This window comes from Galleria mellonella, unplaced genomic scaffold (genome assembly GCF_026898425.1).
Source record: "Galleria mellonella isolate WM207_F2 unplaced genomic scaffold, CSIRO_AGI_GalMel_v1 utg56, whole genome shotgun sequence".
NCBI classification, from domain to species: domain Eukaryota; kingdom Metazoa; phylum Arthropoda; class Insecta; order Lepidoptera; family Pyralidae; genus Galleria; species Galleria mellonella.
The window spans coordinates 475,832-499,520 of record NW_026442117.1 but is presented as its reverse complement, the minus strand read 5'-3'; the positions used below and the strand labels follow the sequence as shown (position 1 = coordinate 499,520).

At 37.3% G+C, this 23,689-nt stretch overlaps 1 protein-coding gene across 1 annotated transcript; it reads right to left on the bottom strand.

Annotated features, from left to right (window-relative positions):
• Positions 1-318: 318 nt before the first annotated feature.
• On the bottom strand, positions 319-23,448 carry LOC113512574 (3-oxoacyl-[acyl-carrier-protein] reductase FabG-like). The gene is made up of 5 exons (XM_052899127.1): positions 23,167-23,448; positions 4,981-5,206; positions 2,580-2,666; positions 1,117-1,293; positions 319-456 (listed from the first exon to the last, which is right to left on the bottom strand). The coding sequence occupies exons 1-5, from the start codon at positions 23,418-23,420 to the stop codon at positions 397-399; spliced, it is 804 nt and encodes a 267-aa protein (XP_052755087.1). The 5' UTR covers positions 23,421-23,448; the 3' UTR covers positions 319-396.
• Positions 23,449-23,689: the final 241 nt, after the last annotated feature.

Sequence of the window (23,689 nt, the reverse complement as noted above, 5' to 3'; positions counted from 1 at the left end):
GCAAAAGTACCAAAGCAACCAACATAGCCTGAAGGATAAGCAAGTTGAAGTGGCAATGAACTGGTCACGTAGCTCGAAGAACCGACAACCGATAGAAGAAAGGTTCTAGAGTGGCGACACCGTATGGGCAAAGGTAATGTAAGACGAACCGCCCACTAGATGGAGTGACGATCTCAAATGCATTGCTCTCTGCAATACAGTGGATTCAGGTAGCTCATGGCCGTTATTTAAGGCGGTCGATGGGGAGGTCTACGAATTGACAGATTTTACAGAGTTTAAAGAGGTAAGAGGTTACAGAAGAATAAAGAAAAGAGTCACTTTTACCTTTAATAATATTTATTGCCTTTGTAATAATTTTACATTACGCAATTAGATATAGGTGAGTACATAATGTATTTATTGAACTTGTTTCTTGATCAGCCTGTGATCATTGGTGTACTGCAGCCCTCCGTCCACCTTCACGTGGGGATGGAACAATAAATGTCTGTTACTATACTGTCGATATCAAAAACATTTTAACTCTTTTAATTTTATGACTCCAATTAATATCTAACTCCAGATCATTGATTAATATTACACATATACAGTTGGGGGGAAAGGGATTGTTAGTAATGGAGACTGAGAATCCCATTGTTAGCAATATACCCAACCAGGTCGACCTCGCGTTTTCCCCTGGAAACTATCATAGTTAATTCCTGATAAATTCATCATGATGGGCTAACTGACCTGTTTTCATTCTCATCTATCACCCTTCACTGGTGCCCTGCCAGCGTATCCCGTTAGCGCAGGCGGGGTTACCATTACTTAATGAAAAAAACCTTTACCCCCCCCCCCCCTTATTAAGTATTGTTAATACTAATATCCTCCATACGGTACACCCTAGAAATAATTGTAACTGATTTTTTATTGGTGAATTCGTCACGATGGGCTAACTAGCCTGCTTGATTCTCACCTATCACCTCTAACTAGTGTCCCGCCAGCGTATACCGATAGCGCAAGCGGGGTTACCATTCCATTATCACCCATTAAAGAAAAATATAAACAAGTGACCTACTTACATAAAAGCTTTTAAAGTCAGTAAAAAGAATCGATATGTGCGTCTTAGTATGTCTTTACCTGCACGTTGACGCCGGTCACCAGGCGGCTGTTGTCGCTCGCTAGATGCACTATCATTTTGGCTATGTCCTCCCCGACACACACTTCGCCCAGCGGAATGGTGGTAGCCGCCTCCTTCAGGAACTCTTGGTACTGCTCGTCGGTGTAATTTGTTACGCGCTGTACCATTTTACTGACCTGAGTAAACAAAGCGTAACATTAGACTCGAGAACATGGCCATAGCTAGGGCGGCGAGGCAATAAAGGGATTTGCCCTACCTTAAAATGAAAGGCCCAAAAAAATTAGACGGATTCCCTTTTTCGAAGTCACATATCATCATAACCTCCAAGAAAAGAGCATATTCCTTTTTAAAAGGCCGGCAGCACACCTGCAATACTTGGTGTTGTGGGTGACCATGGGCGGCGGTAGTCACTTATCGTCAGATGAGCCGCATGCTTATTTCCTCCCTGCCTTACCAAAAAGTTCTTTTGCCCTACCTTAAACATGGGTTTAACTACGGCCTTGCTCGATAACCTTTCTGATCCTCACCGATTATTATGAGTACATTCCTTAGACTGCGGCTTTCCTCTACTACCATCACCACAACTTTTAATTTGCCGTCGTAAATGAGGGGCAACTAGTTTTTTATGCAACTTAGAATGGCAAACAAGCTGACGGCCCACCTGATGGAAAGTGGTAACCGTCGCCTATAGACATGAGCAGTACCATGGACATTACAGAGTATAGTGTTTCACTCATGATACCCCACATGCGTTGCCATTCTTGAGCACTCAGATGTTATTCCCTTGTACCTTAAAAATTCACTGCCATATCCCATCCTTCAAACCGAAACACAGCCATGCAAACAACTGCTTCACGGTTGGAACACGATTGGGACAGAGGTGCCCAAGCAAACGGCTTTTATACAAACTCTCCCTCTGGTTATATATAGTTATAATATTTATATTCGAAACTAGTAAGTAATACATTATATCTACTGATTCTTTAGCATCAAAATATCAGCCTTTAACTATCCACGGCTGAACATAAGTCTCCCACTTGCGGAATTTTGCCTCTCTCGACCATTAAGTACATATGTTAAAATATATATTGCTCTGTAAAAAAAGCTACTTCAATTGCGAACGTACCTAGTTTAATGTGATTTTGAGGCACTTATTAAGTATTATTGTAGATAAAAAAAAAAGAAAAAATATAAATTTGGCTTTACAACAAACAGTTTTTTATTAATCACGAAATTAAAATTCGACAAACACGGTATCAAACCCTATCAATAGAAAAAAGTATTGTGAAATTTAAATTGGCATCATATCGCTTAACACAAGCGTAAAAAAAATCAGACGAAATGACGATTTTATTCTTTTAAAAGTCTCTTAAAAAATTAGTATACCACTCAAGCTTGACTCGATGATAAAAGAAAAAATTCAAATATCATTTAAAAAGCATCTAAAAAACAGACAACTCACAGTAATGCCGGGACTGACAGTGTTCACTCTGACCCCGAATGGCGCCAACTCAACAGCAATTAGCCGACTGAAATAATCCAAAGCAGCCTGAAAATAACAAATGTATTCAAGACAAAATAATTCAAGCCTCAACTAAACAGGGTTGAAAGGAATATATATATTTTTATACCATACATATTTACCGTGTGGTCCCGGCATAGAATAGGCCAACCTTTCCTCTCCGGGGGAAAGGGATTGTTAGTAATGAGGAGGTTAGTCCCCATTGCTATCAATGGACCTTATCAGGTAGACCTCCACGCGTTTCCTCCTCGAAACCATCATAACAAACTTATCGTCGAATTTGTCACGATGGACTAACTTACCTGCCTTTTCACCTATACCAAGTATCCCTCACTGGTGCCCCGCCAGTGTATACCAACAACGCAGGCGGGGTTACTAATCCATTATTCTAAAAAAACTCTTCCTCTCCCGTGGGTATAGTAAAAGACGACTAACTCAGATGTTATTCCTCTGTACCCAGTAAATTCACACCATATCCCACCCTTCAAACCGAAATACAGCCATGCAAACACAACTGCTTCACGGTTGAAACACGAACGGGACAGAGGTACCCAAGCAATCGACTTTTGTACAAAGTCTCCCTCTGGTGGTACATGTTACATACATACATATTCTGATTAAAAATTATAAAAACTTTACTATGCCTTTAGCTGATAGTTTCGGTAATTTACATACTCATTTTTTTGATGGGTGAAAATGGTATGGTAACCCCGCCTGCGCTAACGGGATACGCTGGTGGAGCACCAGTGAAGGGTGATAGATGACAATGAAAACAGGCCAGTTAGCCCATCATGATGAATTCATCAGGAATTAATCATGAAGTGCTGGGGGAACCGCGAGGAGGTCGACCTGGTTGCTAGCAATGGGATTCTCAGTCTCCATTACTAACAATCCCTTTCCCCCCTACATATTTAGATTATATACGCAGATAGTGTGTCTCCATACAAATGCTTCGAGAAAAACGGGTCAACTTTTTCATACAATATTGTGAATGCGTGATAAATAGTTACGAGTGATTCCTTTACAACTTCTATATTTATTTTGCCTTATAAATTTTGCATCTTTTTAATTGCGTAAAAACTCATTTTATATATTAGATAATTAAATATAAATACAACTTTTTTTTTATTTTTTTTTTATTTATTTTTTTATTCATCTTAGAATGGCAAACAAGCTGACGGCCCACCTGATGGAAAGTGGTAACCGTCGCCTATAGACATGAGCAGTACCATGGACATAACCGAGTATACTGTTTCGTCCATGATACCCTCCATGCGTTTCCATTCCTGAGGACTCAGGTGTTATTCCTCCGTACCCAGTAAATTCACACCATATCCCACTCTTCAAACTGAAACACAGCCATGCAAACACAACTGCTTTACGATTGAAACACGAATGGGACAGAGGTACCCAAGCAATCGACTTTTGTACAAAGTCTCCCCCTGGTACGTCAAGATACATTTTGCGCGTAAGTATATAGAACACTGATAAGTAAACGAGTCAGCTAATTTGACAATTAGCTGTAAAAAGTTGACCCGTTATTGAGGCTCGATGTATATTTAATCCAAGTTTCCACATTTATCCAAATTTATTAAGTATCCAAGTCGCGACGTAAATCTTTGCATAACTCACACTATGCATTCTAATTCACAATAAGCATTTTTTTCCAAAAAGAACGAGATATTCAAGATTTTTTGGAAGACTTTTAGAAACTAATTGTAATGGAAAGTCAAAAAAACAAAGTTCACGGGCAGCTCTAGTTTTTTACAAAAGGAATCCTAAGCAAGTGACGTTGTACAAAGAATATTTGTTCGGATATTTATTCGTTTATTTGTCTTTCCGCTGTTTCAGCCGCTGAAAAACTATGTTTGCGTAGCTGTGTGTTTCATTTAAAGGTAAGATATGATTGTTAAATCATAGGCAACGAATATGCACCATATTATCACGCTGTATTGTCCAGCAGGCAAGTCGTCAACTTGTTTGCTATTTTATGTTGCATAAAATATAAATTAAAATAAAAAAATAAGTAAATAAAATACTATAAGACTTTGTACAAAAGTCGTTTGCTTGAGCACCTCTGTCCCATTCGAGTTTCAACCGTGAAACAGTTGTGTTTGCATGACTGTGTTTCGATTTGAAGGGTGGGATATGGCGTGAATTTACTGGGTACAGAGGAATAACACCTGAGTCCTCAGGAATAACAACGCATGGGGGGTATCATGGGCGAAACTGTTATGTCCATGGCACTGCTCATGTCTATAGACAACGGTTTATCACTTTCCATCAAGTGGGCCGTCAGCTTGTTTGCTATACTAAGTTGTATAAAAAAAAGCATAATTACCTTAGCCATTGCATACGGTAACTGGCCGATCGAAACTGTTGATCCAACGATACTTGACACATTAATGATGTTCCCTCGTGACTTGATCAGCTCCGGCACCAGTAGCCGGGTCAGGTTGTACACACCTCGTATGTTTACAGCGAACACGCGGTCGAAGGTCTCCATGTCCGTGGTTTGGATGGTGCACCGAGCGGTTATAGCAGCATTATTTACAAGCACGTCCAATCTAGGGGATTAGATTTATTTATTTGACCTAAATAATGTAACAAAAATTTTGTTATTCATTAAATTATATTATAGGTTGACTGGCAGAGAATGCTATATAGTATTAAGTCCGTCTTTTGTACCAGACATTTTTTTTAATAAGAATAAATAAATAAATAATGAATTACTTATTGAAAAAAGCCAAAATAACAAAATAAAATTGATTACCTAACATTTTTTTTAAATATCTAGACACTGAAAAATGTGTTCTAGTTATAATAAAACTTTATGGTAAATATTTTCAAATGCATGTAACAAGAAAATTATTTTGCGATATGTAATTAAGGATTAACACTTATGGACGTAGGTATAATATTGCGCAAACAAGTAGGCAAGTTTACAATTAGATTTTATGTCTAGTCTGCCTAATGGAATAATATTTACACATTATTTTGTGATATTTAATTAAATATTAGTGCTGCGGAATGGATCTAACCGGATACAATATACATACGTGTAGCTATGTTAGTATAATGCGTGGCTTTGCTTCTCTATGCTTGTTCTAGCGCCTGTATAACAAATTGTGTTCTGAAATACTCTTCGATATGATGCCTACAGCCACCTTATTTTTTAATGAATGGTAATGGAATAGTAACCTCGCCCCCGCCCGCGTTATCAGTACACACTGGCGGGGCACCAGTGAGGGATGACAAGTGAGGAAGATAAAACAAGTCAGTTGGCCCATCGTGTCGAATTCAACGATAAATTAGTCACGATAGTTAGATAGTGCATTGATAGCAATGGGGTCTAACCTCCCCATTACTAACAATCCCTTCCCCCACAGCCACTTTTACATCGCACCACTCGCAGTTAGCAGGAAATTCGTCGTCACACTTATGATATGTACTGAAACAATAATATTTTTTTTTGTCGAGACTAATAAGGATGCTAATAAAATTTAGAGCCTTTAAAATGTGGTGCTGGAGAAGGATGGAGAAAATTAGCTGGAGGGATCGAATTAGCAATGAGGAGGTCCTGCTTAGGGTTAAGGAAAAAAGACAAATTGTTAGAACTATTGAGGACAGAAAGGGAAAAATGTTGAGACACTTGATACGACACGACGAACTTATGAACATTATAATAGAAGGTAAGATAGAAGGAAGGAGGGGAAGACGGAGACCGAGACATAGTTACATCAGGCAGATCAAGGAAGGAGTTGGTGTTGTGATGTATCAAGAGATGAAGAGACTCGCTGAAAATCGTAGTGAGTAGCAAAAGCTCCACCGACAAAAGCGCAGGTCTTAAATAGGATAGATAGATAGAATAAGGATGCGTTTAAATGTACTAGCTCTATGTATCTAGCTCTGATCTGTGACTTCGTTTGCGTGACCAGAAGACGTTTACTGTCCAGAATAAAGAGTAGCCTATATCCTTCTGCATCTAGTACGTGTAATACCAAGTTCCATAGTAACTGGTTAAGCTGTTGAAGCGCTATAAGATAACAAACAAATCTACTTTCACGTTTATAATATGTTTTAGAAGGATTTGCACTGTATGTATTTGTGAGTGTCAGAATATGAATGTACTTATGTAGTAGTGTGTGCGTGCGCACTTACGTGTGTGCGTGATAGTGTTACGAATAATACATACCTTTAAATTACTTATTTTCAAAGATCTTCATCGAAAATTATTAATGTACGTCAAAGTAGACTTGGGCCTAGTACGCTACCCTGAGGAACACCATAAGAAACAGGTTGGTAAGAGTACCAAATTTGCCAATGTAATTAGATCGTCGGGGTCCAAGAGTGCGTGCCTTGAGCTTCGCCGTCGATGGGGACGTTCTCCTTAGGGGTGTAAGTAGCCGCTTTCACGATATCGGATGAGACTCGGCTGTTGCGAATTAGTATGTTCATATGTATGTTTATATGAGAGAGTCAATGAGTTGCGTCACTTCGAGCTCATCAGTTTCAAACAGTACAGATGAATACAATGAATTCATTGTTTTTGCATATAATCGTTAGGGGATATTTAAAATACGAATAAATATTTATAGGTCTATTGAATAAGTTTTGTAAAGCATCAGCCAAGACAATCCCAGATGGGGTAATCAGGGGTGGACTCAGAAATCCGCGCGTTTTCATATTCTTTAATCATTATGGAAATTCGTCTCTAAAAACATAGAAATAAAGGATGAGTCGTTGAATGTAGAGGCAGAGTGTGCGCTACCTGCCGAAGTGCTCGATGGTCTTGGCGGCGACGAGCCGGCAGCCGCGGTCGCAGGCGAGGTCGGCGGGCAGCAGCGCGGCGCGGCGGCGGCGCGCGCAGCTGTCGGCGGCGGCGCGCAGGCTCGTCGTCGCGGCCCGCGAGCGCCAGCCGCGCGCCGCACCGCGCCAGCAGCAGCGCCGCCGCCCGCCTGATGCCCGCGCTCGCGCCCGTCACCAGCACCACCTTGTCCGTTAAATCCGCCTCCATTACTATTCATCAACTATTATTGTATGACTTCATCAAATGCTATCTGTGGCTTTATATGCAAAACGTTATCGTGCGATTAACTAAATAAACTTAAAACCTAAATAAATAGCGTTGCTATTAGGACAACAATGTCTAAAAATTAAAGGTGGACAATATGTAGCAATATCTATATATCGTAGTTAAAATATCTATATATATGTTGGCCCATGTGTGAATGTATGAGAATGAGAATGTGAATAGGACTCTATTTTCTGCGCCTAGCCTCTAATTTGGGCCATTGTGCGTATGAATCGTGGTTAGTACAGCCAACCTAGCTCCGCCCAGAAGCACAGAAGCTTCCTGAGATCTTCACAGGCCTCACAGAGCGACCCCACCGTTCCGAGAATTTATAAATGTTGATGGCCCACAGCTTCACATTCCCGGATTACGTGAGCAGCCATTTCTTCGGTGTCGAAACAGGAATTACATGTCTAAGCAGTATGAAATTCGGCGTGTTTACGACATCGTTACAGGTGATGAATCCTGGATTTATCAATACGATCCAGAAACAAAGCGCCAGTCGACGGTTTGGGCGTTTCAAAACGAATAAACGCCTACCAAAGTCAAGCGACCTAGAATCGGGGCGAAGATTTTGATCGCGAGCTTTTTCAATTTAACTGAATACTTGGTATCAATTCCTTTACGAAACCAAAGAAGCATTAACGCCGAATGCTATACTATCAAATGCTTGGCAGAAGTTTTCTCTGTTGTGAGCAACAAGCGATGAAACACAGAGCTCCGCGGGCTACTGCTCCACCACGATAATGCGCCCGCCCACACCGCAATCAAAACGAGGGACTTCCTAGACAGCACACCGGTCAAACTCCTGGGTCACCCTCCTTACAGCCCTGGCCTAGCACCGTGTGATTTCTTCTTATTTCCAAAAATAAAAATCAGCTCAAAGGAATACAATTTTTGTCGCCGGATGATACTCTCTCAGCGTTCGAGCAGGCTGTAAACGAGGTGTCTGCGGCGTACTGGAAAAAGTGTTTCGAAAACTGGTTCAGACGCATGAAACTTTGTCTGGAGGCTGGTGGTGAGTACTTTAAAAAGTTGTAATAGAAATATATTTACCTGTAGAACATTTTTTTAGTGTCGCAGAACTTTCTGAGTGTCCCACGTATATACATATTTCAAGAATATTCGCTGGAATAAAAGTATTGGAAATTAAAGATGGGTTGAAAAGATATACCCAAAGCCGTAAACCTATCACAAAAAAAAAAGTTAGTTTAAGTTTACTTCAAAGTTATGACTTGTAATAAATTCAATTTGCAAATCATAATTTTTCATTTAGGTACGTACATATCCAAATATACTTAACTAGCTGTTGCTCACGGCTTCGCTCGCGCGTAAGTTTATAAATAAAGGATTAAGTGGTTGTATGAAAGTCTACAATTTTCAAAGTAGTGAGCATGAAATTTCCTTTTGATTACAAAAAAGTAAATTGCGACGTTTTTATTTTTCTTTGCACATTTTTAAGCTTGATGATGATGATATCTTTTTTTTAATGTGTGATGATGGAGTAGTAACCCCGCTATCGGTATACGCTGGCGGACCACCAGTTAGTGATGATAGGTAAGGATGAAAAGACAGATCAGTTAACCCATTCTGATGAATACACTTGGAATTCAGCACGATGGTTTCCAGGGCGGACCACGTGGAGGTCGACCTGGTTTGGTATATTGTTAGCAATGGAGCCCTTGTCTCCATTGTTAAACCCCCCCCCCCCGGGCCCCTGATGATGATATCAGCCGTTAGCCTGGCCACTGCTGAACACACGCCTCGCCTTTGAGGATGATTTGCCACTAGTTGCCACGCCTGGCAGGCGGGTCGGCAACGGCACTTGAACTTTGGTGATGTTTTAAGAGGGACGCTGCTGCACATTCCTCCACTATTAAGTACCTTTAGTATCTCTTATCACTCCCACGGGAAAGCAAGAGGTGGCCCGTTTTATTTAAAACTGACAGACTACCCATATAAATTTATAAACCCGTATTTTACCCTCTTAATTTAAAGATTTTTAAAAAGGCTAACAATTCTATTAGGAGCAAACAATAACATCATTATAATTTCTTATCTATGCTAGAAACCTATTGTGAAATAGCAAAAATATATATAGTCCAACTTTTAAATTAGCTATTAAACAACAGATGGCGTACTAGACGTGCTATTTAATATATAAGTTTATAATAGTAGCCATTAGATGACACTAAAACAAAATTTTCAGTTTAATCACCATTTTGTCGATAATAATAATTGTACACTTTTTAATATGACAGTAGACTTCATCCAACGAAGACTTAGAATTATTTTGCAATACTTTTATACTAATTGTCACTGCTGGCTATTGTTTATTGGCTGAGATAAAAGCAGGACGGTTGGACCTCATCATTACGAATTCGACACGATGGTTTTCTGGGACCATGTGGCGGTTGATTTCATAGGATAGTAATGAGGCCGCCAGTCTCCATTACTAACAATCATTTCTTCCACACTGCTGGTCTGGTAGCCGTAAACGAAGATGAACAATTTTTTAACTTCACCAGGGATCACCATATAGCTTGCAGGGAAAAATCACGGAAGTTTGCTTAAATATATGTATATAGTTGACAATGGGACCGCTAATTTTCATTACTAAAGTCCATTCCATTAAATTGGAGATAGTATAATTGAAGTTGCAAACAATCAAATGCCTATTTGACTCCAGAACAAATAAAAAATCTATTAAATAAAACCTACTTATATTTTTACAGACAATTCTCATGTTTACCTATGAAGATAAAGGTTACACGCTTCTTATCTCTTACGAGTACCAGCTATTTACCCGCTACTTTGCACGCATCGATTTCAAAGGTAATAAAACTAATGAAACAGACTATTTCTAGATGGCATATCAAAATACATCAAATTTTAACTCTCAGGAATATAACTGTGAAAACTGCATCTAATTTGGTGCAATAGTTTTTACGTGATTCCAGAACAAATATGCAGATAGACAGACAGATAAAATTTTTAAAAATATTGTTTTGCCAGAAGCCAATATAAATTGCTCTTATTAAGACCCCATCATATATTTTTTTACATTACAGTTTCATTATATTAAAAATTATAATTACGTGATATAACTAACAGTGTATTTTCTATACCTAAAAGTGTGCTACTGATAAAATCGAGATAATAAGGAATTAGTAGAGTAAATAGGTTGTTAATACTTTAAATGTTTTCTAAGATGAAAATATTAGCTTTCACCAAAAAATATTTAAATAACAACTATCATTCAAGGATTATTTTAATTGTTCTTTTTTTCAGTTTACATAATGATGAGACTTAATAGGTAGGCATACATTTGTTTCAGATAAGTGTATGTAAAACGAACTGTATGTGTTTCACTATAGGCTATCTACATGGATTTTTAACGCACTAACGAAGTCTCTAATGAGATTAATATTAATTTAAGATTTTATAAGGTTAAATTAAACACACACCAATTATTAACATTTATATTATCATTCTTACACTTTGTAATTTATCTTTATAATTATAATAAATTAGAAATAGATAAACTTAATCATGTAATTCTACTAATTATCAAATGTATTAAGATATATAATTGTATAGGTTTAGAACACGTCCGAACTGTTTCGTCTCCCTGACGATACTGCCCTTTTTCGTTTTTAAAGTGTACATTTGAGCGGCCATCTTACGCCCCACCACCACGTTTCCGGTTGAAATCACCGGAAGCCACAATTTTTTGTGTAACTCAGCTCTGTTAAATCTGTTTAGTGATCTTGATTTTTATGCAATTGAAAATTGTAAACATGTAACATTCTACTTTTGAAAAGAGTAACAGTCGATTTTATTATCTGTTCCTCTCAGTTGAATGCGCATTCTTATTTGGACGGTAAAGTAAAACGAACACTACTAAAATGCTTAAAACTTGCTTTATTTGAAATAAGATTCTTTCTATTCTAATATATTTTGTATAATATGGTTTCATACTAGCTGTATCTGCGACTTCGTTCACACTATATACTTGATAACTCCTACAAACAATAATAAACAGGCCTTTACTACTTATGCTAAAAGATTGAAACGTATTATAGATTTGACTCAAAAATCTCAGAATAATTATTATATACAATCCTCTGTCAATAAGTCTAAAGCCATGTGGAAAATCATAAATAAAACTAAAACAAACTATCCAAAAGAGTATATAACAAATTTGAATATTAATGGTAAGATGTTGTCTAATCCTATAGATGTGGCAAATGTATTGAATAACTTTTTTATCGGCGACACAAAATCTACAAATATAAAATGTGATACCCCCTTTAACATAAAATACAATAATCCTAATTCGTTATTTATGACTCCAATAATTCCACAGGATATAGATTATATTATAAAAGCATTAAAAAATACTAACAGTGCTGGATATGATGACATAGTTACTAGTGTAATTAAAGATGTGTCTCACATCATATCTCCGGTACTGTGCCATATTTTTAATTTGTGTTTGGAGTTTGGCATATTTCCTGACAAGTTGAAAATTACTATAATTAGGCCATTATTTAAGAAGGATGATAGAACGATTATGCATAACTATAGACCAATAGCTCTCGTACCTATATTTTCAAAAATATTAGAAAAAATAATTTATAATATATTATATAAATTCTTTGAACAAAATAAATTATTTGCTCCTGAACAACATGCTTTCAGAAAGAATAAATCCATTAATATAGCTCTTTATGAATTTCTTAATAAAGTAATATCGGGTATGGATCGTAGATTATCAAGTGTTGCAATATATTTAGATATGACTAAGGCTTTTGATAATGTTGACCATAATATATTACTTTCAAAACTATATAATTATGGAATAAGAGGAATTGCTTTAAGCCTAATAAAGTCATATTTATCAGGTAGATCACAAATGACTTACATAAATAAAATACATATTAGTACAAAAACAGAAGAAACATATATATCAAATTCTAGAACGGTAATTAAAGGAGTACCACAAGGAAGCGTTTTAGGACCACTTTTATTCATTATATATATAAATGACATGCCCTTAACTACTAGACACCATATGACTTTATTTGCAGATGATAGCACTATTTTAATATCAGACAATGACATTGCTAATTTAAAGATTAAGATTATTAATTCTTTGACATTAATAAATAAATGGCTTGATTCTAATAAATTGAAAATAAATATCGAAAAAACCAAATTAATGTATTTTAAACAGCGACTACATGATAAAGAAATTAAATTTGACATTAGTTACAATGGAAAAACTATTGACGAAACGACTACAACAAAGTTTTTGGGACTATACATTGACAATAAAATTAATTGGAAAACTCATATTGAGCATACATGTAAAAAATTAAGTCAATATGCATATGCTTTGTATAAACTACGTAAAATTGTTAATATGGAAACAGTTTTATCGTCATATCATGCACATGTAGGTTCCTTATTGAGGTATGGCATACTGTTTTGGGGAAACTCTACTAATAAAGATATCGTTTTGAAATATCAAAAACGTTGCATACGGGCCATTTGTAATTTGCGAAGGCGGGACACATGCGTGCCACATTTTAAACAATTAAAATTATTGACAGTGCCTTGTTTGTATATTTATGAGTGTGCTAATTTTGTAAAAACAAATATTGATAAATTTAAATTTCGCACTAGAGCTCGGCATATTGACCAATTATGTGTAGTACCATCTAAAACAAAATTGATGAAGGACAGCATATTTTGTAAAGCTGTAATAATTTATAATAACTTACCAAAACATATACGAGGATTGACCGAGGTAAATGTTTTTAAAAAGAACCTTCATGATATATTAATAAATAAATGTTATTATAGTCTGGACGAATATATCAATGATAAAGATAAATAGTCATCATTTGTAAAAAATGATGTCTCATATAAATGTATTTTGTTTCACTGTATAATTTTAAATGTTATGTTTTGTATACTGTTAACTGTTCCATATATTGTACGCTTATATAGCAGGACATGGAGATACTATTTAACTCATGTAATACCTTAATTTAACCTATGATCCACAGTAAAGTCTTTGTATTTGTATTTGTATTTGATAAACTGCATAGGATAAGATGTAAGAGGTAAACAAAAAAACAAAATATTGTTCACTTAGGAATTTGTTACACATTGTATACTCGTAATATAATAGGTATATAATTATCTATTCCATTTTCGCCACTTTATTGGCCTTCGTGTATAACAAAAGCTTGAAAACTGGACACCAGGGGGCGACACCCTCGCAAGTGTACTAGTAGTAGTGGGTATCTATTTAACTTGTTCCCTGAGCCGCTTATCATTATTGCATTGCGTGAGCCCTCCATCCACCTACCACAAAAACAAAATAATAAATTAGGTACTAATTAACACCATCACTACACTTGATACCGATCTTGAATGCGTAGGCGGCACCCAGGAGACACTAGGTACCACACATCAATATAATAACATGCGACATTTATTTGTTTGTTGTTGTTGACTGTTGGTAGTTTTAGATGAACAATAGAACTGCTGCAGCGTTCTATGCATATGCTGCACAGTGAACAATAGGGTGATCTGACAGCACAGTTTCTATCAGCTCACACGTGACCCCCGCGAAACTTTCTCTTTTTTTAAAGGCGTCATAAAAAATTGGTATACCTAATTTCAATAGAATAGCAAAAATATACATATATAAGTACATGAAAAATTGATCATAATTTAAAAATGGACGGTCGGAAATCTATACGAGAATCTTTGATAGCTTGTAAAAAGTTTAAACTTGTATTTGCGTCATAGCATAGTGTCGGTACCTGCACGGTGACGCCGGTCACCAGGCGGCTGTTGTCGCTCGCTAGATGAACTATCATTTTAGCTATGTCCTCCCCGACACACACTTCGCCCAGCGGAATGGTTGTAGCCGCCTCCTTCAGGAACTGTTGATACTGCTCGTCGGTGTAATTCGTTACGCGCTGAACTAATTTACTGACCTAAGTAAAAAAAGCGGCAAAACGAAGTATTATACTGTAATTCCATATTTGAAGTTACTCAAAAAATATTCTGATTATTAATTATCGGTTAATTTTTTTGGAATCGACTTCCACTTATCATCAACACCTCAATATGGGAATATCGAGTGTTATGTTTACTACAATAACAATCAAAGATCTCCGACAACCCAATCGAGCATTACAGTTGTGAGTATGTAATTTTATTTTATTTATTCAAAAGGTATTTAAAAAGAACGGACAACTCACAGTAATGCCAGGACTGACAGTGTTAACTCGGACTCCTAATGGCGCCAATTCAACGGCAATAATGCAACTAAAATGGTCCAACGCAGCCTGAAAATAACAATAAAGTAGGTATTTATTAACGTTAACAGAAATCTTTTATGATACGTCTTAAATTCATTCAAGTCACAATAATTAAAAGTTATACTTTTTTCATGATAAATAAATGAGTACCCTCATAATTTTCTGTTATATATATATGGACCAAAGAGGAAGAAATACATACCCGTTGTTGTTTTCCTTCTCGATCAATGCAATAAAAAAGCGATTAAGATCAAACGACATGGCATAATAATTAGGTAGGATAGCAGTCGAGTTGTGACCAATCGAGACGGATAAAAGTAAAATAATTTTACTTTTTTATTTATAAAATTGCTGCCAAGTCTTCATTATTTAGTATTACGCACGCGCGCGCGCAGCTGTCGGCGGCGGCGCGCAGGCTGCGCTCGTCGCGGCCCGCGAGCGCCAGCAGCAGCGCCGCCGCCCGCCCGATGCCCGCACCTTGTCCGTTAAATCCGCCTCCATTGCCATTCGTTAACTATTATCGTAACTAGCTCTGCGACTTAATATATACCCAAAATGTGGTCCTGCAATTATTTAATATGAACATTTAAACGATATTACTCTTTTTAATTTACCATTTAGGTACAAAATAGGTTGATTCATCTGCAGGTTAATTAATATATTAAAATATTATAAAGATACCTATTTGAAAACAAATGTCTACTCAATAACAAATAAAACTTGTCATCAATACGCAAAAAGAGCGAATTACGTCCTTCAAACTGCAGTGCACTAATCAATAAGCAAATAGTGTTGTCAAAAACATATAAATACAAGTGCGTACATATTAGTATTTTAGTACATTATTATAAACTTGTGTAGGTACACAGATAAAATCGTACACGTAGTATAACATATAATCTAAGCGCTCTAAAGAATAAAATATATACACAACGACCACTATGTTTAAGTATATTTGTTTCCTATTCTCCAACAGATGGTACCACACGTTTAATTTTCAGTAAGTGTACAGTAGTAACGTTTAGATGGCGCTAAAACATTTTTTTTTATGTCCATTGTCAGGTAGTAAAAATTTTTTTTAGCGTTTTACTAAATTCATACCTACTTAAATATAAACATCGTTATCTTTATTACTATTTATATATGTTGCAGTCAAAACTCTTAACCAGTCAAAAGTACTTTTGACTAAATAATTCCGTCAAAAGTGCTATTGACTGGTTGTATCAGTCAAAAGTCTCAAAAAGTCCTAACCTAACCTAATTTAAGTGTATGTTTTCTTTGTATTGATTGTAATGCCAAATTTTTCGTAATAAACGATTTCACATTTAATAAATATCTTTTTTATTTCCATCTAACGAGTTATATATATATATATATATATATATATATATATATATATATATATATATATATATATATATATATATTGCGCACAATAGAGATGTACACAAGGAGTATTTATACAGAATGTGCATATACAAAAGGCGGCCTCGCTAGAAACGATCTCTTACAGACGACCTGGATCTTAATTATTTTTCACTCCGTCCCGTGCCGCCCAGTTCCAAGTTCCAGTTCTTTCTGCCACATTCTCATGGTTGTCACTTGATCTCGTGAGAGTCGCTCCACACTGCACATACTTGGATTGGAAAGGGATTGTTATCAATGGAGACTAAAAATCCAATTTCTAGCAATACACCCAACCAGGTCGACCTCCTCGCGGTTCCCCCTGGAAACTATCATGGTTAATTCCTAATGATGGGCTAACTGGTCTCTTTTCATTCTCATCTATCACCCTTCACTGGTGCTCCGCCAGCGTATCCCGTTAGCGCAGGCGGGGTTACCATACCATTTTCACTCATCAAAACTGCACATACTTGTACGAAGTCGCCACTGGAGATCATTATTTCATCATTTGTTATCCGTTTTATAAGTTTATAATCAATCCTACACCTGTGGCCGTCTCTCCTGGCTCTACCAATTTTCAGCTAAATCGATTCAGCCGTTCTTGAGTTATAAGTGGAGTAACTAATATGACTTTCTTTTATATATATAGATGTGGCCGACTCATTACCAGTTTAATAGAAGGGGAGAAGGGATTGTTAATAATGGGGATTAGTAGCCCCATTGCTAGCAATATACCCTGTCAGATCGACCTCTTCGTGGTTCCCCCTGGAAACCATCGTGATTGATTTATTGTTAGATTCGTCACGATAGGCTAACTGACCTGCTTCATCCTCACCTATCATGCTTCACTGGTGCCCCGCCGGTGTATACCGATAGCGCAGGCGGAGTTACTATTCCATTGTCATCCATTAAAAAAAAAAACTATTGCGTATACATAACAGCATGAATTTCAGGAATAGGAAAATTAATTAAATATCCCACGTCTAAAACGTGCGTATTATTGTTGAAGTATAGTTTATTGTGAACTTTATATAGCAACCCTAACTTTGTTTATGGTATTATAAAATAAAAAAAAAAAACTTCTTGTGTGTCAATGACAGAACTGAAAAAGGTTGTTTTTTTTATTTCTCTTCTCCATCGTTAATAATCCATTTAGTTGACTTGTAATAACATATTTATTTGACGTGTAATAACAATAATAATCATAACAATTATGATAAAGATATACCTTCAGGAATATAACTGCGAAAAGCGAATCCAATTTGATACAATAGCTTTTGTGTGATACCACAATAAAAATACAGTCTAAATTTCTAAAAAAATATTGTCTTAGCTTGTGTTGATCTGTTGTTACAGTAATTAAGACTCCTTATATTGGGTGTACAAATTAGTTCGGTCCGTTTTAAAAAGATGGCTCTGTTTGTTATGAATGTGTCATTGTGACAGTTGATCTCGGTGGTTTTAGAGTAGTTAGACATCTGTCAATAACATTCCCTTAACCTTACCATAACCAACCAACCATAACCTTAACCAGAGAGAGCTCTGGTTAAGGTTATAGTTATCGCAGTTGTGTTCCTAAACGTATTATTTATATTAAAAAAAACTATAAGAGTGATCAGAAGTATCATCTTTAATATTCTCTATACTCGTATATATCGTCTATGCTAAATTACAAACCATAGATTAATACAAGTCTTTAAAGTGTATAATACACAATCATTTGTAATCTGTTACATTGAAGGTGAACTTTTTTTTTTTTTAATAATACACAATGATTTATAATCTGTTACACTGAACAAGAATTGTTCACGATGGTTTCCAACTTAACTAACGAAACTTAATTAATTAATAAAACTTAATTAATTAATAAAACCTGTCGTATGTTTTATTTAAATACGTCATCTAGAATTGACGTACTTCTTTGTTTTTCCCACTTCTAATGTCCACGCGTGCGAAGGAGCGGACAAAAGGCGTTCTTTGAAAGTATCTTAGGATAAACAATTAACAGCTACAAATATATATTCCAGTAAAATAAAACCAGTGCACAATTTATTTTTATCTTTATTGGCTTAACTTTCATTATTCTATATATATATATATATATATATATATATATATATATATATATATATATATATATATATATATATATATATATATATAAATATTAATTGCTTATGTATATACATAGATAAGTATATAATATCTACTTGACTTGTTTCTTCAGCAAGCTGCCAGTACTTACGTGCTGCAACCCCCCGTCCACCTAGATGAAACAGAAAATAATTACAGTCCACAAAAAAAAAATTAATTGTAGCAAAACTAGTTATTTTTATTTATAATCTATTAAATCGATTTCGATAACATTTCTCTACGAGCAATCTGCAAGCATTTTCTTTCATATAAAACATAATTTTAAAATCTTTTTTTTTATACAACTTAGAATGGCAAACAAGCTGACGGCTCACCTGATGGAAAGCGGTAATCGTCGCCTATAAACATTAGCAGTACCATGGACATAACAGAGTATACTGTTTCGCGCATGATAACTCCCATGCGTTGCCATTCCTGAGGACACAGGTGTTATTCCTCTGCACCCAGTAAATTCACGCCATATCCCACCCTTCAAACCGAAAAACAGCCATGCAAACACGACTGCTTCACGGTCGGAACACGAATAGGACAGAGGTGTCCAAGCAAACGACTTTTGTACAAAGTCTCCCTCTGGTTGATCTATGGCATAGTTATTGTATGGCGTTGTATCCCATTGTATGGCAGACTCAAATTTTTTTTATTGTTTTTCGAAGCATATTTTGTCGACGAAAATGTTCAGTTGTCACTGCTAGAACAATGAATATGTTACGCCATCTAGCCTTCTTTAAAATTGTTTTATCTGTGGCAGTACATAGCATAGGTGTATTTAAAGAAGAGAGCCGGGTGGACCTAGAAATGTCCAGTGCTCGCCCGAAGATGGAAGCGAAGCTTTGCAAAGATATGAGAGAATACATTATACGCCTTTTAAAAGAGCCGGACTCGTTCTGGAAAATAATCTTTAATACATTAACGGTACATAACGTTGGGTACCTGCACGGTGACGCCGGTCACCAGGCGGCTGTTGTCGCTCGCTAGATGCACTATCATTTTGGCTATGTCCTCCCCGACACACACCTCGCCCAGCGGAATGGTGGCAGCGGCGTCAGTCAGGAACTCTTGGTACTCCTCGTCGGTGCAGTTCGTTGCACGCTGGACGATCTTGCTGACCTGAAATTAACTGAGAAGCTGCGCACTAGAATCTTTTTAATTCCCATTGATAGGAGTGGGAGGGGGCTGTCTGTAACAGAGAAGCGTGACTCCATTACTAGTAACTCTGTCAGGCGGACATCCACGCGGTGCTCTTGAAAACCAAGCCCTGAACTCTTGATGGATTCAGCACAAGGGGCTAACTGTCATGCTTTCACCTATCATCTCTCACTAATGTCCTGCCAACATAAACCGATTGCGCGAGCGAGGTTTTTTTTTTGATGGATGATAATGGAATGGTAACCCCGCCTGCGCTCGGTATCGGTATACACTAGCGGGGCACCAGTGAGGGATGATTGGTGAGGATGGAAAGGCAGGTCAATTAGCCCATCGTGATGAATTCAACGATAAATTAGTCACGATGGTTTCCAGAGAAAACCGCGTGGAGATCGACCTGATAAGGAATATTGATAGCGATGGGAACTAAGATGGAGAGGCCATTACTAACAATCCCTTCCCCCGCGCAAGCGAGGTAAGCATTCTATCCATTTCAATCAGAGGAAGAAGTGAGGCCCCTGGAAACCACTGTGGTTAGATTTTTATGCAACTTAGAGAGACAAACAAGGTAATGACCCACGTGACGACGGCAACTGCCGCCAATAAACATAACAAGTACATGGCCATTAAAGATTACACTGTAATACCTCTGGTAAACCATATGTATACCATTCCTGGTATTAATCCTCCGTACCCTGTAACTTCAGTACCATATCCCACCCACAAAACCTAAAAACAGTCATCACAGTTGCTTCACGGCAGCAACTATTGAGACAGAAGACGGTTTTTGTATAAAGATCCTGTCTGGTAATAATTCTTAGTAAATACGTCATGATGAGCCAACTAATCTGACATCATTTTCCATTCACACCTCGCTATAGATGATATATCATAGCATAGACGATTGTACCTTTCCATTTTTATCCATAAAAAATATTTTTTTTTTTTATACAACTTAGAATGACAAACAAGCTGACGGCCCACCTAATGGAAAGTAGTACCCGTCGTCTATAGACATGAGCAGTACCATGGACATAACATAGTATACTGTTTTGCCCATGATACCCCCCATGCGTTGCCATTCCTGAAGACTCAGGTGTTATTCCTGTTTACCCAGTAAATTCACTGCCATATCCCACCCTTCAAACCGAAACACAGCCATGCAAACACAACTGCTTCACGGTAGAAACACAAATGGGACAGAGGTACCCAAGATTGATATTGAGACTTATAATCGGATAAAATTATTTGAGCTGCGACTAACCGAGCTATTGCTACTACACTATTATTTTAAGATCACTATTAAAAAGTTCTGATATTGTATTAATTCGTTAATACCTATATTGGTAGGGGGTAAGGGATTGTTAGTAATGGAGACTGAGAATCCCATTGCTAGTAATATACCCAACCAGGTCGACCTACTCGCGGTTCCCCCTGGAAACTATCATGATTAATTCCAGATGAATTCATCATGATGGGCTAACTGGTCTGTTTTCATCCTCAACGATCACCATTCACTGGTGGAGCCCAGCGCCAACGTATCCCGTTATTACCAGTGATGTGAATTATCTCAGATAAAAGTATCTGAAATACAGATACAAGATACAAAATACGTATTTACATCTTGTATTTGAAATACTTTTTAATATTTTTATTTTGTATCTTATATTTAGATACATTTTCTTACCATTTTTACTAATCCAATAAAAAAAATACCTATATTAATTACTAAGTATGTGATTATCTATGATTTTCTAAAAAAATAAAGGTTACAATGCATTTAAGAATGTCTATGATTTTCTAGAAAAACAAGTGAACCCCAGGGCTGACAGTGTTCACTCTGACCCCCAATGGCGCCAACTCAACGGCAATTAGCCGACTGAAATGATCCAAAGCAGCCTGAAAATAATACAAAACTATATGAGTGGAGTGTTACTCAAAAAAGAAACAATACACTGCACTTGCATTAAATTCGTTCAAGTCAAATCGTTAACTGTCCACTGCTGGGCATAAGCTTTTCCCATAAAAGGAGATTTGCTAGTTGCCACACTCGGCACACGGGTTAGGAACCGCAGTTTAGGCTTTTAGAGATGTTTTAAGAGAGACGCTGCTACCTTAGTCGCCTCTTGCGGCACCCACGAGAAAGGAAAGGGTGGCCCATTCTATGCCGGGGCACACACGGCTACCTTGCCTACTTTACCTTAGCCATGCTATACGGCAAGCTGCCGACTCCAACCGAAGTTCCAGATATGCTGGACACATTAATGATGTTCCCCCGAGTCTTGATCAGCTCCGGCACCAGCAGCCGGGTCAGGTTGTACACTCCGCGGACGTTCAAAGCGAACACGCGGTCGAAGATCTCCATGTCTGTGGTTTGGATGGTACATCGGGCGGTGATGCCGGCATTGTTCACGAGTACATCTAATCTGGAGAATCAAATTATTGCCTGGCTAGAAATAAAAAAGCAATATTATATACATAACGCATGTACCTAAATACTTTGTTTGTCAGATAAGATTGAAAAAAATATATTATACTATAGATAGCAAACTATAAATATGAATGAAAAAAGATAATAGTGTTCAAGTCAAACCATAATCCTTCCCAATATCCAAAAACATCTGGTTGTGATCAGAATGGTCAGAACATTATCCATAGTTTTCCTGAAGAAAGATTTTGTGATGTATCTCTCTCTCTCATATCTACCTACATGTATATTAGTAATTGTAAAATGCATGTGCAGTCAGTAATAAACCAGTATTTTTTCATAATAATTGTTTTCTATTTGCGAACCATCCTTAAACATACTATTTTAACTTTTTCCAAAATCCATAATGGAGCAATGCGAGATGTCTTTGGCACAAATTACGTATAGTTCTCTCTCCCTACTAGTGTCGGGCGTGAAGATAGAATAGATATAGTGTAGGTACACTTTTGTATATATGTCTGATATATCCTTCACGCCAGACACTAATAAAAATGGTATATTAAACAGCTATATCACAATTACAAAAATTGTTTATTTATGCTTATCACAAGAGTTATTATCTTGTAAGTGTCAAATTTATTATTATGACTGTGCTCGAGTGTAAACTATAATTGTGCGGTATTTAATTAAAGATTAAGTAGGTTTGTGCCGTGGAGTACGAACAAAGATATATCAATATGCATACGTGCATATATTACATTGTTATTCGATGTAATCGTTAGGAAATACGAATAAATATTTATAAATCTAGAGAATAAGTTTCGTAAAGCATCGGCCAAGACAATCCCAGACGGCGTAATCAGGGGTGGACACAGAAATCCGCGCGTTTTCATATTCTTTAATCATTATGGAAATTCGTCTCTAAAAAGATAGAAATAAAGGATGAGTCGTTGAATGTAGAGGCAGAGTGTGCGCTACCTGCCGAAGTGCTCGATGGTCTTGGCGGCGACGAGCCGGCAGCCGCGGTCGCAGGCGAGGTCGGCGGGCAGCGCGAGCGCGGCGCGGCCGGCGGCGCGCGCGCAGCTGTCGGCGGCGGCGCGCAGGCTGCGCTCGTCGCGGCCCGCGAGCGCCAGCCGCGCGCCGCACCGCGCCAGCAGCAGCGCCGCCGCCCGCCCGATGCCCGCGCTCGCGCCCGTCACCAGCACCACCTTGTCCGATAAGTCCGCCTCCATTGCTATCTACGACTCGAACTACTATCCAAACTGCACCGCTCGCCTTATATATAAAATGTTATCTACCTACGTTACATAAACGATCCGAATGGTGTTGCCCTCTCAGTTTGACGGACCTACCCACCTTAAGTTTTTGCAAAACTTGTTTTTTGTTTTATTTACATTTATAGTCAATTTTTGAAATAAATATTTAATCCCAAATTTTTTCTAAGAATACCGCACTACTTTTTAAAATTCCTTTCGATTAAAAATTTGTCTTTAGACATTTT

What these genes read in the sequence shown, in the direction of transcription:
- LOC113512574 (XM_052899127.1), bottom strand. Translation starts at nt 23,420, where the DNA reads ATGGAGGCGGACTTATCGGACAAGGTGGTGCTGGTGACGGGCGCGAGC. An exon ending in ACCATCGAGCACTTCGGCAG is followed by an intron (nt 5,207 to 23,166) that starts GTAGCGCACACT and finishes CTAATCCCCTAG; the next exon opens with ATTGGACGTGCTTGTAAATA. An exon ending in TGACCGGCGTCAACGTGCAG is followed by an intron (nt 457 to 1,116) that starts GTAAAGACATAC and finishes CCCCACGTGAAG; the next exon opens with GTGGACGGAGGGCTGCAGTA.